A 25960-nucleotide genomic window follows, 5' to 3' on the forward strand; every position below is an offset into this window, starting at 1 on the left:
TTCTAATGCGGTTCTATCATATTTTGTAAGAGAACATAATGTGAAAATTGAAGTTTTCCAAAGGTCCGAGTAAAATGATGAGGTTGCATAATCTTGAAATGCAGTAATTTTTGAAGCAGTGGTTTTCAGATTACAATTTTGAAAAGTGACCTTGAAGTTCGTGAAAGCGAAAACAAGAGTCAGTAGTGTTTAAGTTTTTCTCAAACTCTCAGGCATTTCTTTTTCCTCTTTCTTCACATGCCAACTTTTCCTTTCTGTGCTTTTTCAGGCATCTATCTAACTGCAGAAAATTTATTTCAGGGGGCAAACGCCAGCACAGGCTGAAACTAACTACTTAAACAAAGCTAAATGGCTGGAAATGTATGGTGTAGACATGCACATAGTCAAGGTATGTTTAACGACATCATGGTGACCTTTGGAAATAATAGTTAGCTTTGTCCAGCATTTCAACATTTGCTTTGCTTTGAAGAAAAAAAAAAAGGGAGACTGTACTCATCTAAACTGTGTAACAAGTGATCTGGCTTTGCATCAACATTCCACCTGGCAGCGGATGTTTCTAGAAGGTGTAACTTCAGTCCAAACATCTGCTCTGTATTAAATACGTGACTGGTGTGGCAATATGTACTACAGTTTGTGTTTAGACTGAAAGCTATGTGAAAATCTTAGTGATTAAAATTGGCTGGACTCCAGTCAGTTACCAGCTGAAAAACTACAGAGAAAAATAGATCTTCTGTGAAGAAAGGAGGGCAGAGGAGGTCCTTATTTATTACACAGACAAATCAAGAAACTTGCTTTAATTTGGCACTATATTTAGTCTTGCTGAAGGGCTGCAAACTAGAAAAATCCATTGCACAAGATCATTGAATGCAGAAATGCTTATGTTATGCTTAAGTTTTTGTTGCACTAAATAAGCAGATACATCTTTAATTGTAACACTAGAAGAATAAGCTACATTAATCACTGGAATAATTTAGATAGAGGGTCAGGAATGGAAACAAACATAATATTTCTTTTGTGACAATTAGGCAAGGGATGGCAATGATTACAGCCTTGGACTAACCCCTACAGGAGTTCTTGTCTTTGAAGGAGACACCAAGATTGGCTTATTTTTCTGGTAAGCTTTCTGATTAAAATAGATTTTTACTCTTTTGTTTCTTTTCCACTAATCAAAAATATCTATGTTTAGAATATGAGACCACAATGAATACTAGTTACCTGCAAAAATATTCTGTAGCCTGTGAGTGTTTTCACAGTGTCCAGAATATAATCTTTCTTTTTTAATATTCTTGATTGATATGTTAATAGGATTTACGTGTGTGTAACATGCTAGTGGTAAGTAAAAGACTGAATAACCTTGAGGTGTTTTTAATTTTTTGTTTTGGGGTTTCTGTTGAATTTTGTAGTAGGTGCTTTGGAAATCAAGTATGCACCCAACCAGTGAAATTAAGCTTTTTCATGCATTCAGGGGAAGTGGTACACCTTGCTTTTTAAAGAGAGGCAAAAGCAATAAGAGTAGTGCAGTCTTTTCATAATCTTTTGTATTATTAAGTGCAGTAACCTGTAATTCCTATCCAGTCTTTAAAAACTGTATGCACAGAATAAGTAGGCAGATGGTAAAAATTTCCATTATACAAAGGCTTAATTTGGCTTAGTCCAGTTTAATTTTATAAACTTCTCAGAAAACCTTTCACTTAATGGCAGAAATATCATGTGTGTGTCCTGTGAATTCAAGAATATAGGAGTCCCTCCACCATCAATTCTGTTTTCATTTATTTCTTTATTTTTGGGAATAGTTTCATTTTTTTTATGTCATGTCCATGTTGTTCGCTTTGGAAACTGTATGTGGCTCTGGGATCTGGGTTTTTCTGAAACTGCTGTCGTAGGAATTGATCTGTGATGAACTGTAAAGGATTTACCTTTCTTTAATAAAACAGAACTTATTTCAACCTGTCTTTATGTCTTTGACTTCAGCACGCAGTTTTCTGTGCATGTGGAAGAGTAGGCAAGCATGGATATTTTGGAGGAATTTACAATTTCAGTTCAAGTAATTACTGTTTAAGTTTTGATAGGTTCATCTGTTTTGAAGTTGCTGACTTCTTGTAAATCTTTTAAGTTTCTAACGAAGAAGTCTTAAATGCCGAGGTAAAACATTGGTATCCCCAGTCAGGCCCTTATTATATGAACTTAAGAAAACAAAAAAACAAAAAATTATTTAGTAGAGACTCTTGGACCAGCCTGTCTAACATACCTCTCAGTGAGTTACTAAGAGGTAGATGTATCCTGCTTGTTCTGTTCATCTTGCAGGCCAAAGATAACAAGGCTTGACTTCAAGAAGAACAAACTCACTTTAGTTGTTGTTGAAGATGACGAACAGGTAGACAGCTATCTGTTTAGTTACATCTCAATCTTGATTGTATGGCATTAATTTACTTACTTCTGATTTCTTTTTTTTATATTTATGTTTTGAGAATTAACATGGCTGCCTTGAAAGATTTTTAGTTGTGGCTTTTGGGGGGAAATGAAGGGACTTATGTATAAAATAAATTGGTTGAATTATTTTTTCTCACCTTTTTAAAAAAGGGGAATGCCATGTTAACGTGGGCCAAATAATTTTGAAAGCCCATACTTGTTTTGAGGTGTTGTGCAAGAAAAAAAAGGCTAGGTAGCATAAGTCCCAAGCAGTGGAATGAATTCCTTAAACATGCCAGAATTGTTCTCAGGGAAAGAAATTGCTCTCAGCTGAGATTATAAAAATGTGAGTATTGGTAATTTAAGTAGATTGATCTGATTTGGAAGTGAGACCAAGAAGCTAGCCTCAGTGGAAGTACCTTTTTATTATTATAATGTGTTTAAATTGTTGTTATTCAGAGGCTTGGCTTGTTAAGTATATGGTCTGTAGCCCTCTCCAACTTCAAGCATTGGAGCAGTTGTTCATTAAAGCTTCTGAAAAGTTGATTTTTTTTTCTGCCTAAAATATTTTTCTTTTAACATATGTTTCAGCATCCATAAAACCATAGTTTATTTGACTTGCATTTAATTGTAACTTTGACTTATCCAAGCCCCTTATAAATCTGCAGTGTGTTTTGTGTGCTTTAAGGGAAAGGAGCAGGAGCACACTTTTGTTTTTAGGCTGGATCATCCCAAAGCCTGCAAACACTTGTGGAAATGTGCAGTGGAACATCATGCCTTCTTCCGGCTCCGAGGTCCTGTCCAAAAAAGCTCAAGTCGATCTGGCTTCATTCGGTTAGGATCCCGGTTCCGATACAGGTCAGTGTCATGTGTCATTTAGGATATCTTCTCTGTCATTTCTGGAGTGGAAACTGGAAGGAAATTGCTATTCATTCACCTAGGATATATAGAGGATGAAACTTCTAAACTCATGAAATTAAGTTATTAAAATTAACTTTTTTAAAAATATGTGGGTATGGTTTCTTCCCTGCATTTTCTGATTTACCTTTAGGTGATTCTGGTCTGTGCAGAAAATTACACAAGAAAGGTTTCTCGAAGTTGATGTTCCTTATGTAGCATATATAGTACATTTTGTTCTATAGACCATTTGACCTTGAAAGCCCACTCCTTTTTTAATGAACCATAGAGCGCAGATGATTTTTGCACAGCTGGGAACAGAGCTAGGCTTTTGACCATTGTATTCCTAACCATTATTGGCATGATGGTAGTGCTTCAGAAGCCTCAGATAAGGCCCCCATTCCATGTCAGGCACTGCCTGTATGTGTAACTGACTTCAGGTGGCCTGTGGTCCCAGACTAGTCTGCAAGATGCTGTCAGATGCTCCACCGGAGTTGGTGAGTACATACAGGTGGGTGCCTCCATGCAGCATGGATATGCATAGCCCTTCCCCCCTCCATTTCCATCGTCTGCTTCAGAAAGAATCAGTGTTACCAAGAAATGAGGTGAACATGGGGCTGCTACTGCTTTGGGGGCTGGGTCTGTCCAGACTCCACACACAAGAAGATTTGCCATACTTTTAGAAATGTCATTTGTTGGTCAGGCCAAGTAGGCCACTTGTGAACTATTATCTGGCTTATCAGATGAGTTTAAGGAGCTTAAGTTTAAGGAAGAGTGAAAGTGAGGAGGAAAGAAGAGTGTCAGAAAGAAGGGAGGAGTGGGAAAAGGATGAAAACACTTCATGTTTCTTTTCACCAAAAGGCTTACCGCTGCTTTTATGAAATACCTTTCCACCTTTCTCTTGGATTGAAATTGATGCTTTTAGGTAGGAACTACCATTGCTACCTGGTGTCCTCACTTGGGTCAGTTGAAGAGACCCTAACACTTAGCTTTTGTTGTTCTTACCCTTAAAAAATGCATGAAATACTCTGGTACTTAAGAGGACTTTGTCTTCCTAAAGAGTTCCATAAGCCTTCAGGCCTATTGTGGGGGGGGTTAGCTTGCTGCAGGGGTCAAGGTTAGTTCCTTTTGTTTTAGGATTCACGCTGGTTTCAGTCTTCTGCAGATGTCCAAACTGTTAGCATTTGTGTTGATTTATATACATTCCATCTGGTTAGCGACAAATTACTGCAAGTTCAGAGCTTGTAATAAATGTGCTTTACAGCATTGTCTTTAAAATGTATGACGAAGACTCATTTCATCAGTTTAGGAGAATAGCGTGCATTAGGTCAACAGAACAGGTAACATGTAATCAATAGCCATCGAGCTGGCTGTATGCTGCCTTGTCAGAGAGAGACAGTGACTGTTCCCCACATTTTCTTTGGACTACCTTTGGAGACCTTCAGCAAAGGGGCTAGTTGGTGTGGTCAGTCTTCAGGGTGAACTTGATGTGTACTCTGCTACTAAAAATTATTAGTTAGCTGTAATTACTGATCAGCATGGTTACATCTACTATATGAAAAACATATTAAAAAAGCTTTTTCTTACAAAATCTTGAGGAAAAAGGTATCCTGACAATAAAAGAATCCTGGAGGAGGGAAAAAAGTATTTCCTGGAAATGAGAGACTCTAGATGCCAATGTTTAGCCCAGTTCTAATTTTTAGCTTTTCTCTATGACCTTTGACAAGATACCTCAAGTTTCAACTTTCCTCTAGAATTATTAGCCTCCCCCAAGCTGCGTGCATGGTGACCACAGTAATATGCAAAGGGCACATGTGCTTTTTGAGTAATTTAATGTTTAAGGAGTCATCGTGTCAGCTTTTTCTTTTGGGAAAAATGGGTTGAAGGTTAGGGTGTTTGTAAGACTTCCCTTTTATGTGAAAGGCCTTCTGAAGTTTTAACTTTTTTTTTTTAATAGAACTGAGATCAGATTATTAAGCCATGAATTCAAAACAGTTAAAAACATGACTTTTTTTGCAGGCAGTGTCTGTATTCTGTCATTAAAAAGTGATTTATTCTACTGTTTTGTACTTTTACTTGGCTTGTTAGTGGGAAAACAGAATATCAAACCACCAAGACCAACAAAGCCAGAAGATCTGCATCCTTTGAAAGGAGGCCCAGCAAGAGATACTCAAGACGAACGCTACAAATGAAAGGTAAACTCCTGTCTTTCCATTGTGCAAAGTACAATCCACAGTGAGAATGAAGTAATCATGTTCTTTACAGGTCCTGTAGACATTTGTCCTCCTCTTGAATTTTGAAAGTAAGTTTTCCTTTGACATAGGAGGTAACATGTATTTATCAGAAAAAGCTCGTGTCCAGAGCATGTCATTGTAGCTTGCCTAACAGCTAAAACACCCATAAATACTGCAAAATGTGTATATGTATAAAGGTAGAAAACTTGAATCCAAGAGTGATTTAATAATGATAATATTTGAAATTTCTGAATCAGGTTTGAAATTCTTGTTGTTGAGATTCTCCCACTGTTCTTAGACATTATGTTCTGTCTGTTGTCACACCCTGACAGCATGTGATACTCGCTTTGTCTCTTGTTCCCACTCATGCCTAGGTAAAGAATGGCCTCCATGCATGCTTTTAGATCCGTTCTTAAATCCCACTGTTTGGTTTGCTTTTCAAAATTTTTTTTTATTCTTCCAATTTAAAATTTTTTTTCCACATCATACATGGGAAGGCTGTTTGTAACTTTTGTCCTTTTAGTTGTCTGCTTTGAGGCAGTGCTCACCTGTTTTTATTAAAAATATACTTTCTATTTTATACCTAACTGATAACCTAATTAAAATTTAAATTTTAATTAATACTTCCCTGAATATTTTTGCAGCACATGGTGCTAAACTTGAAGAAACAAGGTAAGATACCTTCTAATATTTAACTTCCTTTCTTGATATTTGTCATCTGTACTTGAGCATGTATCTGTGGAAGGCTGTAAGATTAGCTAAATGTAGAAGAGCATTAACCTGTTAAACTGTGGTTTTGGTGTGGTTTTTTTGTTTGTTTGTTTGCTTTAAATAGCTCCTACTGTTCAGAGCAAAACTGCTGTGTTGCAGTTACGTGGAAGATATTGCCAAACGTACTTACTGGCAGGCAAAGACATTTATGAATGCTAGAGTAGTGAGTTTATGACTAGCTCCAATTTTGCTGATTATGAGCTCTTAAAGCATAAAGTACTATATGCTGGTAAGTAAAGAGGTCAGATAAAGCATATGAGGCTCTCTTCTTGCTGAGATCTGCCTACTCTGGTTATGTGATTGAAATACGTAATTAAGCAAAGCTCAGAGATGGGGAAAATACTTTTTTTTTTTTTTTTTGGTACTGTATTTGCATTTATTTTTATATATTTAATTATTTATTTTTATAAACTTGTACTGAATTATTCATTACCAATGTTATGAGAGGGAGACTTTTTGGTTCTGTATTTATATACCTAGAGTCTTTGTACTTACTTTTGCAATTTAAAATGCTCCTATGAAACTGAATCACAGAATTTTCATGCTGTTCCTTAAGGGAAGACAGAAAAACAGGCTAGAAAGAATAACGTGGTAGCAAAGGAACAAACAGTCACTCAGTTGTGCTTTCTGTCCTGTGCCCTAACTCGAGAACATTGCAATGATTAATGGCAACCAGTTATGAAAGAAAAGTAGATCTTCATACATGTTAAACATCAGGAAAGTCAGTAGCCGTGTAAGGAGTGTCAAAATAACATTTCAAAACAACTGGCTGAGTTCAGCCACACATCTTCTGTGGCAGCAGGGCTGATTCTTGCATGAGAGGGGGAATGGGGAAAATGCTGCAGTACTGTAGTGGAGGTCTCTTCGTCTTTGTGACCTTATGGGCAAGTCTCTCCTGTACTAGCTGTTCTTTTTATAAAATGGAAAAGTTCTCTTCAACGCTGGATATCATCAACGTGCTTAAAGATACTCTGCATGCAGATTGTGATTATGTGTCTGATGAATTAGGGCTCTCTTCATGCTGTGTTGCCATGCCCTTCTCCTAGTATCATGCTGCTTAGGTCATTCTGGGAGTGGCAAGAGAAACTTCATATGCAGTTTCTCCCTCTGATAAGAAGACGTTCTTCTGATGCGTATCGAGGTGTGGCATTGTTATGTTAGTCTCCAGAGCAATCAATGCCATTTTTGAAACTCCACACTCAAGCATTGCTAATTGAAATGCATCATGAAAGATGTATGTTGATCCATTCTTTTGTATTAACTCAGCACTGAGGAATGTGCTACCCAGAAGGCATTCCTTAATATTCCTGTTAAAGGTGCAATATTTTGCAACCTCCACACTCTGTCAACACAGAAGGTGCGAAGTTGGGAAAAAGACAAGGAACAGATTGTTTGGTCTTGATATTATGGTACTGAAGTAAAATAATTCTAAAGAATCATTAAAGTAGATATAGAAATCTATTTGAATTGTCAGCTTGTCAAATTGGGTGGCAATTATCCAGGCCATAAGTGAGAAGGATAATTAGTCATATGAGGTTGGAACCATTTAAAAAAAATTAGAAGTCTGAAAATAGTTGGGTTAGAATCTTCTCTTGAATATTTAGCTTTGCGTAAGATTTATAATGCGTGCTATTGTGCAGGATGTTAATACTTCTAAGTCTCTCAACCTGAAAATGTGAAATGTGTTTCAAGTAGAATCAAAAGTCAGCAGGCATAAGGATGTGTTTAAAAAAAGAAAAAAAATTTAATGCTCTGTGGAGCTGGCTCATAATTTTTGCATGACTGCTTTTAAGACTGAAGCAATTCACTCCCTTAGAGCATATATACAGAGGAAATTCATGAATTTTTCTGATAAACTTTGTGAAACTTCAGATCATAGGAGTCCTGATTATGCAGCAAACATATCTGCACCACATAAGTGAGGTTTTGAAAATGTCGCATTGTGTTGGATATTTAACATGCAACTAAAATCACGGTGTTTTTGCTTTTGAAGTGCCCCAGAGGTTATATAACCAAGCATATATAACCCATATATAGGTTATAGCTTGGCTATAAACTCTGACTTTCCCTCTTCCAGTCAGAGTTTATAGCCAAGCTTCACCCTGAACAAATCAAAAACTAATTTGGTAGCCTCAGTTACCTAGAATGAGGCAGGTGACCTAAAGCACAAGTTCTTGATTTTTGTTTTGGGAACAGTAAAATACTTTGGAAAGATCTTTGCTAGACTTTGTGTTTCTTTTTGAAAATACATGCAGTTCTGCCAGCCTGCAAAAATAATTTGTTGTTCTTTAAAAGATTCTGATTTAAATTCTTTTTGTCTTTCAGTATTCCAAATAATGCTGTTACTAACCAAAATAATGGATCACAACAAGTAAGACCCATCTTATTCATTTTAAAGGCATTTTTCATATGTTTCAACAGATTTGGGTATTTCATTACTTTTTTCTAAAATCCAGTGACCGACTGTATTAGAAGTTATACAATTAACCAGTAAATTGTATGCCAAAAAATTGGCTGCTAATTTATAGGCATGATAATTGGTTAACTTAGCTGCAGTAAGGAAAATACCTCAGGTCCCAATACTACAACAAATTATACTATTTATATGTATCTTTGCATGCGAGTTGTTAGTATCTGAAGCACATTAATTCTATATGCCAAATTACGTTAAAAAAAGAGCATAATCCATCAGCAGCTATGCTGATTTCTTGTTAGAGTATTTTTTTCTAGTGTTCCGAAAGGGGGGAACATATCTGCAACTTAAAGAATATATTGTTAGCAAAATTTAAGATTTTTTTCGAGTTTGAAAATGAAATCGTAGACACCTGTCCTCTTAGTGCTTGTGCACAGAATACCTTATTTCACTGAAAACAGACTTTAGTGTAAGGTAACACTCTTCATGAGTAACAAAATAATTGTACTTGGAGTTTGGAAAGACCTTGACTCCCTTTCTGGAGTATTTCAGATGCAAAGTGCAACTGAACAGGTCACAGATTGTCAGAGAAGAGAATCAAATTTATTTTAACATTCAGCAGTCAACCTCAGCTGGTAGCAAACACGTAGATTGCTGCTCTGCAGATTCTCTTGCCTTCTGTGCAAAATGAATTGCTTTTTACAAGAGCAGTAATGTTTCAAATGACAGTCTGAAGGCTAGAATTCTAACCCAAAAGTTTCAATCACCATTACAAAATTACCTATAGAAGGAAAGAATTACTGCACGAATCGAAAAAGGACACAACAGGCCACAGCTTTTTACTATAACCTTTGAGCAGCCCTGGATTCATTATGGATCGTGGTACGGTGTGCAGTACTGGAGAAGATTGAGCCTAGGCATCCAGTACTGTGGAAGTAATGGAAGAAAGCAGCCTTGTTTTAGCTTTGTGCTTAAGAGAAGCGATGATATGTTTTGTTATGTATAACGCGTCGTATAATGCGTCATTCTTTCATGAAAGTGTGTGTAATAACTTAATTGTTTATGTTCTGTCTCCAAAGAGTTGGACTGCAAAGCCAAACTTACCTGTTCTGACAGCAGTCCCTTCTGCCCCAGTCTTAGTGGAAATAGAAAACCTCCCACGGAGCCCTGGAGCCAGCCAGCAAGACAAGAAGTGGTACGTTCTGCTTTGTTGTTAAATAAATTTTGCTTGCTTATGCATAGTCCAAGCGACTGTTTCTTTATCTGCGCTTAAATAAACTGCCGACCTTGTATCTTTAACATAAATTGACAGCCAAGTTAGTGATGATGCAGCTGAATCGTTGCTGTGAATGTAGTCCGGAGAGGTGAAGACAACATGCTTAGTCACTGCCAACCAGAAAAAAAGATTTCTCCGGGGACTGCCAATGATTAAACCAGTAACAGCATTTTTAAGTCTTGGAGGGAGCTGGGGCTGTCCGTTTTGCCACAGTATTTCTTGTAACCCTTTGGTTGGTGTCACGGGAATCTACGGACTTCTCTTGATCCTTAACAAAATGCAGAACCTCATAAACCAGTGTCCTTCTGAATCTCTTTGAAAAACCTTTTGAAATGGGTAAACTAATTTTTTCATAATCTGGAGGAGGATGGGAGCTTGAGGAAAATGATACAAGCTGAAGATAAGAGCTTTGATTTTATGTAAATAGGGTATTCATTTTATGGATTGGATGCATCTCAAAACTAGGCTGATTGGTTTGAAGATAAATGTACATATTGGGTATCGATTTTTGAGTAATTTTATATTGCAAAGGTATTTCAAACCAAAACTGACATTTCAACCTAGTATTTCTGCACACTTCATCTGACCTTTTTCAGCTTATTGTGCATTCAGAGTGGATATGGCTAATCCTAAAGGGGTAATTCTGATTTCTATGAGAGTTTGAAGAGCAGCAGTGCTGGAATGGAGTGATACTAAAGCTCTTATCCTAAGCAGTTTCAGCCCTCAAGAGAAAAAGGTTGTTTTCCCTTTGTCTGGAGTATCAACCTGTTTTGCTGCAATATCTCTTAAATATAGATAATATCTATTTCTAACGGTAAAATGACAAATGAATTTTATTTTTTTAAATCTTATTGATTAAAGACTTTTAATACAATGGATCTTGGATTATAAGAGGGAAGATAAATCTGCTTTGTCTGTTGCATTATGTTGCAGTTTCAATCAAAACAAATGATCAGTGCTGTTTTTCTTTCTTTTGCCCTTGATTTGTTTAGTATCTGAAATCTGTGCTTGTCTATGGTGAGATCCTGTTGATCGCTCGATTCCTTCCACGGTGGTGGGTGAAAGGTGGTGGTTTCTTTATTCTTCAGCATTTTCAAAATGGTTTTATTTTTATTCTCTTGGTCTAACCACAAGATGCGTGCTAGAAATTGGTATTTCCTGTGGTGGAAATGTTTGACTCCTGCTCCAAACAGCTCTTCTTGGGTATCTGATTCATGCTGGCATTCATGCTCGTATTTGCAAGGCTTCTGTTGTGCATTGAAATCCCGCTGCTTTTGTTCAGAAACAGAGAGGACTTTATAGCCAATCTGTTTCAGTTTTGGTCTTGGTGTGCCTGTTTTAGGATTAAGAGCTTGAGCCTGTCTTTCTTACCAGGCATTGTCAAGGAGTCTAAGCTTACATGCCAGCTGCTGCAGTATGTAGCTTCTCCGTAGGAGAATGACTGGGAAAATAAAATATACCTGTATGTAACCCAAAACTGTAAGCAAAAAAGAAAACATCCTTCCCGGCAATTAATGCATTCTAGTCAAGCAAGTAATGCTTGCACTGCTTATCTTTTATATTTCTTAGAGACATATCATTATTATCGAAGGCAGTTGTCTTCTGGCGGAGTGGTTTTAATGTGTTTACTGGAAACTGTACTGCCTGTAGTAAAGGACAAATCCAGCTGTAGGAAGAAGGCAACAGTTTGGAGCTGAGTCAGTAATTGTGCTGCATTTGGGTTTCACGGATGGGAAGTGGGGTTCAGTTAATGCAACTGCCAGAATGTGCATATTTGTTGCGGGGGCTGTGACTTGGCTATTGCACCTTCAGGTCTTGGTGTCTTGATGCTGCTAACAAGGTCTTTTCTAAACTGCCCCTGTCTTTAATTGGCCTGTTTCTGCATGAATTAATTTTGCTTCCTGTCAGAAAAATAGTCGTCTTTTAGAGAGAGAGCTTGCCAAGGTTTTCTGAGAACAACGAAATCTTTCAGGTTGGGGATTTTGTTGATGGTCAGATTTGAAGGGGTTTCGAAGTAAGGTTCTGACCTTGTGAGTGTCTGTATTTTTCTTGGCAGATGTCTTTATTGGCTACATTGCAACTAGAGCCCTTCCTAATGTCAATGTTTCCTTTAATTTAAAATGTTAATGCTGCAGCTGCCAACAACAATTGTGCCAGATCGTAGGAAGAACTTTGCCAGATAGGAAGGATTTTAGTGCTTTGTTTTTTCTTTGCTCCATTCCTATAAAGTTGTCAGAATAGGAAAAGTGCATATGTCCTTCTTGGCTATCCAGATGGCCTGGAATATTAGCTGCAAGGCCGGAAAGCCTAAAACATAATTGGTATCTTTCTAACTTTGGCCTTTTTCCGAAAAGCTGACACAACAGATTAATAATTCTATTTCCTTATCCTGAAATACGTAGGGGGTCTTTTCTGTTGCTTCAGGATTCATGGGTCATTTCCTTAGAATATGTCTCACAAGGAAAAAAAAATATTCTGAATTTACCCATGGGTGAGCTTTATAGAAATCCTCTCTCTTTTCTAAAGGAGGACTATCCTTGAACATTAATGATTTGCCACTGTTGTGAATCCTGCATGCTTTGCTGCTTCCCTGCCTTGATACATGTGATCTACCAACTAATGCACTGGCTGCTTGGCTGTTCTGGTAGGGCTAGAAATGTTAAACTGGTCTTGTTGGAACATGAGATGAAATTTGAACTTTGGGGCTGTGCTGGACTCCCTCTAAATGAACAACAAGAGCATTCCACTTTGTTGTTTAGATTTGGGTCATTAATTAGAGAATTTTACATCAAACTAAAGGAGGACTTTTTTTTTTTTTTGAATTTCTTTGCTTGCATAGCTTATGAGGGAGCACTTTTTCCACTCATTTTTTTTTGATACCTGACTGCAACTTGCATTAGCCTCTCTCAAAACATTACGGTGAAGGATCCTAATACAACAGAGACAACAGCTCCCAGCTCTTTGTCCATTTCAGTTCATTTTACCTCCCCTTAAATTTTTAAAAGTCTTCTAGAGCTGAACTATTTCAGTAAATTTTTTAGCCCTGCTGTTTTAGAGGTGCTTGTGCCTAAAGCCTTACAGCTTCCTATGTAGTAATACCTGGCACTTGCATAAAAAATATTTTTCAGAATGGTGCTTTAAAGTAATCGGTGTTCTCTCCTGTTCCTCTTTCTTGTTTTTGGAGGACTTTATTCCATATGGCACTTCTGTGGTTTTGAGTTTATGAATTTGAAATTTTAGATTTATGAAATGTTATGCCTTCAAGTGCAAAATTAGAATGCAGGGTCTTAGCTTGTGTTATGATCTTTTCCAAGATAATCTGTCTCCAACTATGTTTTTTATGCTAATCAGATATAGCTAAGATCAGCTTCTTCAATAGTATCTAGTCCATTACTGAAAAAAATTAAGCAAATGGTCTGTGTATGCTGTACTGTTTGCTCCTTCACGGTAATGCTCCTTCCTCTGAGGTTCTGTTTCCTTCTACTCGCATTGTAATCTGCATTTTTCCAGTGGCTCTAAAACTTGATGTTGCTTATAGAAGCTTGTTTCAATTGTATGTTTAGATCTGCCACTTAAACCCTTTAAGCTTCCTGAATATAAAATGCACTGTATACTTGGGAAGTTTATTCCTCTACTGCATTATTCATTTTCCCCATCTGTAAAACAAGCATTGTTCTTGCTCAGTTTTGTGAAGTGCTTTGACAGATGAAGCATTTTGCATTTGTGTAAGTGTAGATATTATATGCAAATAGTTTAACTTCTCATTTCTGACTTTTGCAAAAACGTACGTGTTATCCAGCAACAAAGGGGTTTACTTGACACTGTCTTAACGTGTACTCGCATGCCTCCTTCCTTCGGTATTTACCTTCTAGCAATGTCGTCCTTCCTTGTCTTTTCACATCAGTCTTCTTGCCTTCTGTTTTTCCACCCTTCTCTCATCCATATCTATTTACTAATTGTGCCCCCTCCCACTCCCCAATAATCCAGGCCCTTTGATGCTGCCGACGGCCGTCAACGTGGTGGAAGTGCGTGGAGCGCGCGGGCCCCGCCGAGGACCCACTCTGCAGATGGACAGTACACTGCTTTTGTTCATGAGCGCAATGTGAAGAATGCGGGAATTCATAGTGGTGCTGTTACCTATGTCCGTACCACCATGACCAATCTGTAAGACGTGGGCCTTTCTGGAGCTTGAGGCTGCTTTGTAGCAGAGGCTGCCAGAAAGTTGCATTTTGAGCTGCCTTTCAGATAAGGACAACGGACCTGAAGCTAACTAGGGGGGAAAAAAATGCTTTTACTATGAAAGCTCTGCGTATGGTGCTGTTGGTATTTAGTCTTTAAAGAAAAAATAACGTATGGACTATAAGACACCAGTGAGTCTTGCATTAGAAAGAGATATATATCTTTTTAATTGCCTTAAGATTTTTCTTAATGATTGAAAGATTTTAGCTGGTTTTAACTCTGAGAGCCATGCAGGAAATAACATTTATAACAAAATTGCACATGCTACCTGTGGATTTCAATACGGTTTCAAAAATCTTAACTAAATAGTGGATGTAACTGCCTCTCCTCTTGTATCATGATTATTTAAAAACATTGAAGGTATAATGTTTGATCTGTAAACTAACTTTTTTAACAAGTCCTTTTCTGAAAAATCTTTTGGAAATGAAATAGAATTACTTTAACTTTTTTAAAATAAAATGGTCAGAATTCCTGAAAAGGCAAAGAGTAGTATTTTGGGGAGGCAGGGGCCCTTCTAGGGAATGTCTTAATTGCTTTCTAGAAATTTTTCTTTCATTTTTGCTGCTATGCTTCAGTTGAAATGAAACAGAACATATCTCCTGACAAGCACAAGTCCTACTGTATGAATCATGAGGTTAATTGCTAAGTCAAAGGTTAAGGCTCCAACTTTGTGACTCATCAGTGTTCTTGGGAGCCTTTACAACATGGAGAACTACCTTTAAATTTGAACACTCTGTGTTTTGCTGTGTTCTCTGAAGTTAGCTGCTTTTAAATTGCAATAATCTTTTCCTCTATAAAAAAAAGAAAGAGGAAGAGTTGTGGTGAAGGGCTTTAAAATTTGCCTGTAGTTTGCTTTTAGAATAAAGAAGGTCTTTGAATAATTTTCAAAATGCCAGTTGTTCACAGAGCCCACAAATAGAAAAACATCATGTTTAGATATCCAGTCCTGAAGAACTAAGAAAATAAGTCTAATCCGGGACATAAGTTCATTTTGCCTGAGGTATTTTGACCTCCTTACCCCTTACATCTGACAGGGGAAAGGAGGTTGCTAATCAAATACGAGTCTCTATTTACAAGTCCAATAGAGGATATGCAAGTTGCATATTAAAGATTGCTGGGATCCGCAGAGATGATTAGAGCAGTCTGTTGTGCTGTTTTTAATTAGATCTAACAAGGTGGATGTCATAAACTTCTAGAGCAAAGCAAACCTATATGTGTGTTTCTCCATTACTTAAAAAGGTGTATAGGGATATGCAGATGAAAGCAGGCACAGCATTTTAACTTTAAAATGTGAAATAATTTTCTGTGCAGATGAGGGAAAAGATGCCATTAATTTGAGTGGAGGAATCAGTGATAGTTTTGCATTTAGCATTTAAGAACATTGTTGCAATAACAAGTCTTTGTTTTATTGCAGAGTTCATAATGGCTTTAGGCTCTGCAAGTTCAGTTGTGCTTATTCTGAATGTGGTGGTCAGACCACTGTAGGTAGTGGCTGACTTAGGTATCAGAGAAGTTTTGTCGAAATGCAGAGTTTGGCTATCACAGAACAAGAGAACAGTTGAGGTTTGAAGGCACCTCTGGAGATCGTCCAGTCCAACCCTCCAGCTCTCTCAACCTCTCCTCATATGTCAGATGCTCCAGTCCCCCCTTCTTTGTGTCCTTTTGCTGGACTTGCTCCAGTAGGTCCATGTCTCTCTTGTACTGGGAAGCCCGGACCTGGACACAGCACTGCAGATGTGGCCTCGTGAGGGCTGAGTAGCCTAGCGACCTGCAGTGTGCAGAATGTCAGAGATTGCCCTGGGATTAACTGCAACTTAATTATTAAAGCTGTAGCTAGAATTTTCATTGTAGACTGTTGTGTGACAGCAGAACTAGTTCAACCAGGGGAAGCAACCCTGGCTGCCTGAAATCCATCTGTCTTTGGAACTGATTTATTTTAGTATTGTGCATGTTGCATGCTTTTGCCAGCTGGCTTTCAATCTTTCATACACCCAAAGGATTCATTTTGTTCTTTGCTGGGTTTACTTTAGTGCAATTCCGCAGACTTCAGTAGAATTACTGCACAGTTTACACCAGGGTAAGTGAGTGAGAGCTCTTAAGAGCAGACTGAGAAATTGCACCAAACAAGCACACAGTGGTATCAACAATATTTATCTGATTTTTTTTTTAAAGAGCAGGTCACATGCTTTAAGAATAGCATTGCTGAAACGCACAGATGTCTTTAAAATGGCATGGTGGTGATAGAGCTTTGCTCAATATCCATAAAGCTTCTGCAACCAGCACCTTTTTCTAAAGGTGTTTCTTTTCCTTTTTGTAACTGTTGGCTTGCATATATTCTGCTAAATCAGTATTTGGAAATCCCGTGGAATAATAATAGAGCAGATATGACTGCCCTTATTGTTTCATTATTTAAGAGGACTCCAGATTTTGTCACTGTCCAAATAAATGGGCGAGAGTAAAAATCTGAGAATATGTGACTCAGCCTGCTCAGTAGAAACCTGAACACATGTGAACAATCTGCATTTGTGGGACCACACCTCCCTAAGCCTTTTTCTTTTGCTTTCCTTTCTTGAAAAGGAATACAAAGGTTTTTTTCCTGAATATTTTGCATCTTTGTAAGAAATTTCTGAAAAGGTGACTAGTTTAGCATTCTGTTCTCACCTTCGGGTACAACATTGTGCCAAAATGAAGGAAGCAGACAAAGAATTTCATACTATTGTACAAAAATTGTGTTGAAAAGGTATTTAACTGGCAGAGTCAGAGAGAGAAACTATTCTGTGCCACTGCCAGCTTGAAAGAATGAATTAGCTTGTATAGTACTCCATGCTGTTTCAGATTAGATTACTTGCAAAAAGAGTTCTCTCTTTTGCAGCCAACTCAGATAATCACTGTATTCTGCAGATTGTATTTCATGAACTAGTGAGAATGAAGTATTAATATTGTTTCGCTTTTCATTTGGAAAATTCCCCCCAAATTATCCTACCCTCTGTAATGAATAGCTTTCTCAGTCACAATATACATCATATGCTGGATGATACATATTAATATATTTATCAGGGAAAAGAAGAAATAATGCAGTAGCAAACTCCCTTAACTGTGGGCGTTCCTGAGTATCTAACAAAATCTCTGATTTATTACTGGGTTGGAAAGCTTTTCCAAGTATCAAAACCTTTTGATTACTCATTTATTCATAATTGTTTGTCTGGCTTGAACTCCTGGTATCATTTATCAGCTTTTCCCCTCAGAATATTTCTTCAGAATCAGCTTCTGCTGGCATATTTTAAGACATCGAGCCTGGCACTTGTTACTATGCAAAGTTCAAATATCCTTTTGTGTAGGTAAATTCAAACATGCTGAAGGCTAATGCCCATTTCATTCTTGACTACTGCATACTTATCGTTGTAGCAATTCTGCTTGTCATTGGATCCCTTTTTCTGTCTCCCTTATGATTGACGTGACACCTTATCAGTCTTTTGTTAGAGAAGTCAAAAATTCTGTGCGGTGATGAAAATAATAATAACCTTGTGCAGAGGAGAATGTCTTCTGAGACATTTTTTATATGAAGGTACAGAAGAGAGAGTCTGATATCTCCCTGTTAGTCCTCCACTGGTTCAAGAGGCACTTTGGCCGTGCCAGGTAGTTAAGTAGTGCATCTGCAAAACAAAATGAAACACAAGCCACTTGAGACAGCAGCTCCTTTATCCTGATGCTTACATCCAAGACGTTGGGAGAAATGTATAGTTCCTAACAGATGATTTGTGGTTAGCTCTGACATGCTAATACCAATACAAAACTCGACCATGAAATGTCATTTGGTATTTGGATAAATCTGTTTCCAGTGCGGGGGAAAAGAATAAGCTCAAGATAAAGACTGTGTTGCTGATACACTGGCGTAGGAGACTTGCGTCCCCGACATGGGTCTGAAGATGGCTAACTGAAGCTTTATGCACACATCGGATGCATGTCTGTATGTGTGATCATATGTATCAAAGATTAGGTATGTCCAATATTCAGTGTGAGGCTACCCTTTGCCTACCAGTATGGAGGCCAAATTAAGCAGGTAGCTTGCTTCAGTGAATTTACAAGCCTTTACCTCTTTTTCCCAAACTTTGGGACCTCATAGTTTTCATCAGATTCCTTCCGGCTCTCCACATGCCAAAACACCTGACTTAAGGTATCGTACTCTGTGCTTTTTACTTCTGGAGTCTGGCCGTTTGTGAAACCTCTTGCTGGTGCTCTGAGGAGGGTGAAGGATCTGGGTGGCCTTGAACAATTTCATGCTCTTTGGGGAACTTGTCCTCTGTGCCTGCAAATTCCAGAGTCTCCATAGTATGACTTCCTTTTGTGGTTACCCCTTAAGGGTGGCTGAGTAATTATTTCGGTGGGTCCGAAGGCAAAATGGGACTGATTTCTATTTGAATCTTGGCTTATGAGGCTCCCCTCAGGTCTGCCTACCATTCAGTCAGTTTCCCTGAGGCCCCACTGTGAAGCAGGTGAATCCAGGTTGTGTCCTTGCTACCCTGGCCAGGCCTCATCTCATGGCAGAAAATGGCAGTAAGTTTTTCTACAAACTTCTGCCACCTTAATGTAAGTGGTAATCTACTTCTGAAGCAGCACTAGACATATTGAGCGTTCCTGTTGAACATGTCATTGCATTTCAAGACTGCCCTTATCTCTAACGGGCAGGTTTCAGAATTAACTCTCTTGCCTGTCTAGTAAACATTACTGTAGTTGTCACTGGGGAGAAGGGGATAGTGTAATTATCACAGCAATTTTCTGATGGAGATCAATTCCATTTTTCATCCATTTTCTCTCCAGTGTGCTACAATGCTTCTTTCAACATGTCATGACCTCAGGACCTATAAGCTCTCTGTAGGCAAAATTTTTAAATTGTATACAAGTTGTTATACTAGACATTTGGGAGGCTATTTACAGAAATCTATCGGAAAATACAAAGAAAAGCGCTGGCGTTGTGGAGATTTGAAAACATGTTTCACTTCCATGCATGGATAGCCTCTGAGAGTAAGATAAGGGAATTCAGTCTCACTTTCTTCCATGTCTTAATTGGAAGAACATCTGTTCCTATTAATCAATTCTAAAAGTTGAAATTCTCTGTATCCATCATTCTATCCTTGCAAGACTGTTTGCTGCCTGCTATTTCCCATTAGTGGTGGACAGAGAACCTACGCAGCAGATGGAAAAATTTCATATTTTTTGCTTTGCCTGCAGCTTCTTTACTCATTCCACCACTTAGAGAATCAAGCAAGTGACCACCATTTGCCTTGGGGCAAATAATTGTCTTAAGATGGTAGTACATTATTAGTATTAAAACAGTGATATCCTATAATCTGTTGCAGAAGTATATATTTAACATTGGAAGAATTCTTCTGGGTGCTTGAGCTGAAGGGTGTTTTTTCCTGGAGCCTCTAGTGGTGACACGGGACTGCTTCCAAATTCCAGGGGATGGAGGGAGGGGAAGGGGCATTAACCCCTTAGTGATGAATGAGAAGCTGCTCTGCAGCTGGTAGAAGTTTCTCTATCTGTGCATAAGGGTAAGTTCTGTTGCAGTCGGTGTTTAACCATTTTCATAGTTGTGACAGGAATTTCAAAAGCGATGGATTTTCTTCTCAAACCAGTATTTTAACCAGAGCGTGTGTAAATATAGTTGTTCATTGAAAGGGGAGACAATCAAACTGCAGTTGTGTACACAGGTTGTCTGGTTAGCTGTTGTATTCTGCAGCAGCTGTTGATTATGTATTTGTTACAGTTTGCTGTTATGATAGCGTTGGCTGTTCCTGAGCTTTGAAGAGATGGATGACAGATTCCTGACTGTTTGCGCAACATAATCATCATAGTATGACTTCCATTTTTATATTTTTTTTTGCCTATTTTCCTTATAAATACAGATGATAGGAAAAAATAAAAAGGAGACATTTCCATTAGAAAGCAAAGGAAGTGAAGACAAATGTTCCCAACAGGGTACGGTGTACATGCTGTGGTTCATTTAAAATATTGTGACTGCAAATGTTTCATTCATGCCTCTCTCCAAGTTAGTAAAACTAAAACTAGTCATAGGTTATGCCTAACTAGTAATGGCATGCCTAAACATAATCTAGTGTTGATGTAGCCCTATGCTCTGCACCCTTCTGCCCTCTGCTCTGTTTACAACTGCTGTTGAATGAAGTGCTGTACAAACAACAAAAAAAGCTTTTTGTAAACAGTGTGAATTTCCCTTCCCCCCAGCTTTTCTTTTTCTCATGTAAAATGCCAAAATGTACCTTGAGTTTGCTAGAAAAACTTCAGACACTTATTCCAGAAAGACATATACCAGATTAAAACATACCTGTTTCTTGAAAGAAGTAAAATCAGCTTGCGATATAATAATAAATAGAAATGATGTAAATAAATGCGTATTTTGGAAGGAGTTTTGAGTATACGTGCTGGGTAGGACTTATCTGCGATTGCTTGAAGATTCACTCTCTTGCAACCTAATTGCTCTGTTGAAGTTTACGCATCATGGAGAGATTTTCTCAGTGACTTCCCTCCTTCTCTTCACTTTTTCTACTGCAACATGATGAAGAAACAGAAAATGTGGACCTGTTCTCTGTGGTGAAGTCAATTCGTATAGAGACTTGAATAGCTCCTGTTTTTTTTCACTCACTGGCAGTCAGTGTCTTTTAGTTACTAGAAACAGTTTTTACAGAATGTGTCTGGTTATCAGTAAAGAGCTTGAAAAAGAGTTTGCGCATGTTCGAGCTTTTTCTTGTTATCGCAAGAGCGGTAATATGATTCTTCCTATATCTGCCCATCTTTCTGCCTTTGCAGCGTACCTCTTGTTGATTTACTAGACAGCGAGGAGTTGCCAGAAACCTGTGTCGATGATGCCATAGGCCATCCAGTTGCTGACTTGACAACAGGAGTTTCGGAAGAGGCTGCTGGTTGCCCTCATCCTGGCACAAAGGAAACTGCTGTCGAAAGAGCAGACTCTGATCGTAAGAGAATTTACAGATTTTTTCCTATTACCATGACATATCTGGGACCAAAGTTAACCGATTAGATAGTTATGAAGCTGTTTCCTTACAAAAATCCAGAAGAGTTTGAGAGCTCACTTTGACAACGTGTATAAGGATTTTACCTCCTTGCACTGGAGCGCAGCTCCCTCTAGTACGTGAAATAGTGCCTCTGGGAGTTCAGCTGAAGTCCCGTACCAACATGTTAATGAATCGTCTTTCAGGAGAGCCTGTTTCACAAGCAGACTTCTCTCGGTGAGATTTCTAACCTAGCTGTCCATGTATCTACTGGACTGCCCTTACTTAACACCACCGAACAAAAGGAACCACCACTTTCCTAAAGGCTCTCTTTAGCAGATTCAGGTCACTTCGCTGTACCGTGCACGATAGTTATTTCATGCTCCAACTGGCTAATAGAATTCTGCCTTTTCTGATTTTACTGTATTACAGTATTTTGCCACAAATTATTCCAGAGCTGCGTAAGACATTATCATGAATTTAAATCCTGCAAGTTAGGGCAGCGGAGTCAGTCAGCTCTGGCCTGTTTCAGCCGGAAGCAGCTTATTTCCAAGGACAAAGGGCGCAAAGGGAAAAGTCACAGTTCTTCGTGAGATCTGAGTTTAGCCACAAATAAAGTGCAGCCAGCTGAGCAACTAACTCTTGCTGTTTGCTGATTCATTATGAGAATGGCTGGATAAATGAACTTGCAGTAGTGCAGAATGATCTGATAAGGTATATGAAGTCTATAGACATGAAAATTGCATTAAAGGTTGAGCAAGTAGCTTTCCCCTCCCCCCCCCCCCCCATGCTAATCCACATCTTTAAAACCTGTGCCTTTAGGTTCAGGAAGAATGCAAGTTATGAGTCAAATATAACTGTACAGTGGCATTAGCAAGATGTTGTCTTTTCTGTCTTTTTCAGCATTTGAAGACACACTCCTAAAACTGAAACAGCTGGAGACAGAGCACAGCAGCCCCATGCCAACTGCCTGTCCCAACATAAACATAAACGTACAGGTACTTGGGCTTCATTCCTCCTTCTAGAGTCACAGAGATTTGTTCAGATAATTCTGAAAAATCTTCTGTTTAACTTGTTCCATTTGAAAGATTTTTAAAACTGTAAGTGATACTAGGGAAAAGTAAAGCAAATGCAAGTACTTTGTTATGTATAAACCTCTGCATGAGATAGAGAGGGGGGATCGGGGTGCACATGTGTGCATGCATACTGCAGCCTGGTGACGTTTTCTAAAATCATTGGGAATAATGGACTTAAACAGTTGAGATGTTCCTCTACTGTTTTTATCTGTAGGTTCCTAAATATATGTTGTTATATAGTTCATCCTCTTTTCTTTTAAGGTGGTGGGCTGCTTTTCTAGTGTTTTGGGTTTTTTGGTGTGTTTTTTTTTCCCCTTTCACATGCAGTAACTCTTGTTGAAGTTTGTTTTGACTTTTTGTTGAGGCGAGGTTGCTGGCAATCAGTCCCTCCTATTAAGTAAGTAGTTTTTACCGGCTCCTTGAAACAGGTGTTAGTGGAGATTGTGTTTACACAGAGAGGAATGGTGTGGTTTGATGTAGAACTCTCAAAAATCCCTTCGAGCAAGTCGGGCTGCATTTCCACAGGCAGCTGAGCCAATCTAACAGCTTCACAGCTCTGACGAGGGGGAGGACTCTCTTCCTCCTCATTCCTCTTTGCTTTTCCTTCCCTGGCTTCCCTCTCTCCTCTGCCACATCCAGTAATCATTGCATGTTTCAGCGAACCAATGTCATTACAAAATGACAGAAAAATATATTTTTGGACTCTTTTTTTGGTTTTTGGGGTTTTTTAGTACTTTTTTTTTGTTTTGAAGTTGTGAGTTAAATAGGCTTATGGAGGGGCCCAAGAAATGCTTTGTTTTTCAAAGAATTTGGAATTTATTTTTCCCTCCAGGTTCCACTGTAAATAAATCCAATTTAAAAAAAGCAACTCAGTCCCCTTACCCCGTGCTAAAACTTTAGGTTGCTTATCACATTTTGAAGAACAAGAGAGCGTAAAACAACTTGCAGCGTTATCTCTGTATTTACTACTGGCCCTTGCAGCAAGGCCTGAGGATTTATCTACCTCCTCGTGAAGTGGTGATTTTTTTTTTGGTCCCTCAGCAGTAGAACGAGTCAGGTTGTGAGAGTGGTTTTTAGTAGCGCATGTCTGGGCTTAAGCCCGTTCCTAGGCATTTGTTTCCCCTCTCACTCTGCGAAAAGGCTTTGGTTTTGCTGTGCTTGTTGCTACAGGCTGTCTTGCTCACGTCCCCTTTAAGGCCTGCTGTCCGGGATGCCTCGTGTACCTTTCTGCCTGGTGACTGCCGTACAGAGATTACCAGCTCGCTAAGGAGATTAGCCTGCAGGTCTTGTTATGCCGAAACACTGCCTCAGCATGACCTAGAGCAAGTGTACACAGCTTACTTCAGAGTAGCTTTGCCTGCTGAGCTCCGTTTTAGTTTAAACAGAGAGAAGCAAACAATCTGTAGTTTAAATGAGAGCGTGGAGCAAAACTGTATTAATTGTTTTTAAAACAGAGCTGGATTTCTGTAAGGAGCTAATCTAACAAACAGCTGCCAATACAGTACAATCGCAGTTACCCATGCGACGCTGAGTAACGCTGGATAATAGAGGTTACAGATGCTGGCGTGATATGACCCTGGTTAGAGAGCAAGAATATTTGCATAACTGAGAAATAGGTGATCTGTGGATCAACAGTATGCCAGTGTGATCCTTTCTTTTGGAAGCAAAGACGTCAGCAACTTTTAGGAAGTGCAAATTGCATTCTGAAAGCTTAAAGTATATTATCAGTGGTTTTCCTCCTGTGGAAAAGGTCAAACAAAGCTTTTCGGGCTCTGGGATGTAGCTTACCAAGTGGTTACTTGAGAATGATGTTTAAGAAGGTAGACAAAGATTAGAGAATGCCTCTGTACACTTCAAATCCTGCAGGGTTCAGATTGCAGAGGCAGGTAGGTTACAGGTGACAGGTGCTTGCCAGATGAGCACTCTCGGGTTGTGATTAGAGATGAAGATTAATCCTTTGGAAATTAATTTTGAAAAGAGTGACCTAAGAATAACTCTTAAAAACACTTTATTTCCCTGTTTTTTTAAGTTTGCTTAAAAAAAATCCACACACGGAGTTTGTTACAAAATGTACTTGTTGGCACGTAGTTTCATGCATGTAGTTTCACTGTTAATTTACTCATAAAAGGAAGTGGTTCTGGTGTATTTTTCTGACTGAACAGAATGGGACAATATATTACTATTGACTGCTATATATCAACTGAAATCTTAAGATGAGCTTAAATCTTGGAGTTTGCTGTTATTCCAGCTGAACACAGTGTTCTCTCCAGAAGTGTGCAATTGCAAATTTCAGCATGTCTAATATCCCTTAAGTTTTACCAATGCATAAAATACCAATCTAAGTAGAAACAGTTACAGCCCTTAAAAGGTTTGATGAAATGCATCAGCAGATAGCATTAGTTCACTACTTAGGAAGGTAGAGCTGTATCTTGAACTTCATAAGTGACGCTGTCAGATGCCAACGAACTGTTCAGTTAAGTTATGTTAATTAAAAATCTTGAGCTTCTTTCTTCTGAGGTCAGAGATGGCCTGGCAGCATCATCTTTATGTAATTCTATACTCGCAGAGACTTTTGACTGATTTCTTTGGTAGGGAAATATTTATCTAGCCTTCCCTGCCCTTTTGGAAAGGGAGAAACCTTTCTAGAATGCGAATTAGGAAAGGTGGAATGAATGGCTTTATTCTTCCTAGCTACTCTCTGCCAAATTCTGCTGGATGGAAGCAGGCAACTTTGTCACTTCCAGGCTTTCGCTAGCACAGTGGCCAGATCTGACACAAGAGAGCAAATAACTCTTAAATACACAAGCGCTCCGCTTTCATCAGCTTCTAAAGTGCAAGGAGCAATAAAAAGTTAACCCTATTTGCCTATATTTTAAATCTGTTCCAAAGTTAGAAGTGCAAGTGTACGAGGCTTCCTTTTTTTCTGAATTTGTTGCAATCTTTGAACACTTGGAGGTTGCTCCAAAATGTGTATGTAGTAGACTCTATCTCTCTTGACAGAGAGATTTTCAGCGGCACCAGAAACATTGCTCAAAAGCACAGAGGTTTGGGATCACACGTCCTGCTGCTGCCTTTAATCTTTCCTTCTGTTTTTACATCACTGCTTAGCTCCATATACAGAGACATTGCAGTGGACTAAGAATAAAGTACAAATATGTTTTGTCCAGTACATGGAAACAATAAGAATTCCAAATGAGCTAGAATACTGACAAACCGCAGCAGCCTTACTGTTTTAAGTGACCATTAAACATCTTGTAAATTAGACATCTTAAGGAACTGTCAGGTGCCAAATGCTTTCTCATCTACATATATGTTCTTTCCTTAAAAAAACAAAATCATAATAGTCAAATTGACTTCTTTTAGCCTGGCACTGGACCAGTGCTTTGGGAATTCCTTGCAGGGATTGTTACATGCAGCATCCAGTTCAGTAAGGTCCAGTGTAAGGAGTTAAAAGTGGGTGCTGTGATAGTACAAATAATAATTCAGTTTTAATTATCCAGACTTTTGGCAATTCCAGTAGCTTCTGTAAAATTAAAACACTTAAAATGTTTAACAAATAATTGTTTTGTTAGCGTTCATGAATTTTGTGAATATGCATCTCTTACTATCTGCTAACA

At 38.5% G+C, this 25960-nt stretch overlaps 1 protein-coding gene across 1 annotated transcript in view; it reads left to right on the plus strand.

Moving 5' to 3' along the window:
- Positions 1-25960, plus strand: part of EPB41L5 (erythrocyte membrane protein band 4.1 like 5) — a 64850-nt gene that overhangs the window by 24281 nt on the left and 14609 nt on the right. Inside the window, exons 8-17 of the mRNA XM_067299274.1 lie at positions 301-388; positions 1026-1114; positions 2305-2374; positions 3098-3267; positions 5395-5501; positions 6185-6212; positions 8637-8682; positions 9804-9919; positions 21065-21231; positions 22171-22265. Of these exons, the coding sequence (XP_067155375.1) occupies positions 301-388; positions 1026-1114; positions 2305-2374; positions 3098-3267; positions 5395-5501; positions 6185-6212; positions 8637-8682; positions 9804-9919; positions 21065-21231; positions 22171-22265 (976 nt within the window). The remainder of the gene's footprint in view (positions 1-300; positions 389-1025; positions 1115-2304; positions 2375-3097; positions 3268-5394; positions 5502-6184; positions 6213-8636; positions 8683-9803; positions 9920-21064; positions 21232-22170; positions 22266-25960) is intronic.

The sequence above is a fragment of the Apteryx mantelli genome, chromosome 6 (genome assembly GCF_036417845.1).
Source record: "Apteryx mantelli isolate bAptMan1 chromosome 6, bAptMan1.hap1, whole genome shotgun sequence".
Lineage (NCBI taxonomy): Eukaryota > Metazoa > Chordata > Aves > Apterygiformes > Apterygidae > Apteryx > Apteryx mantelli.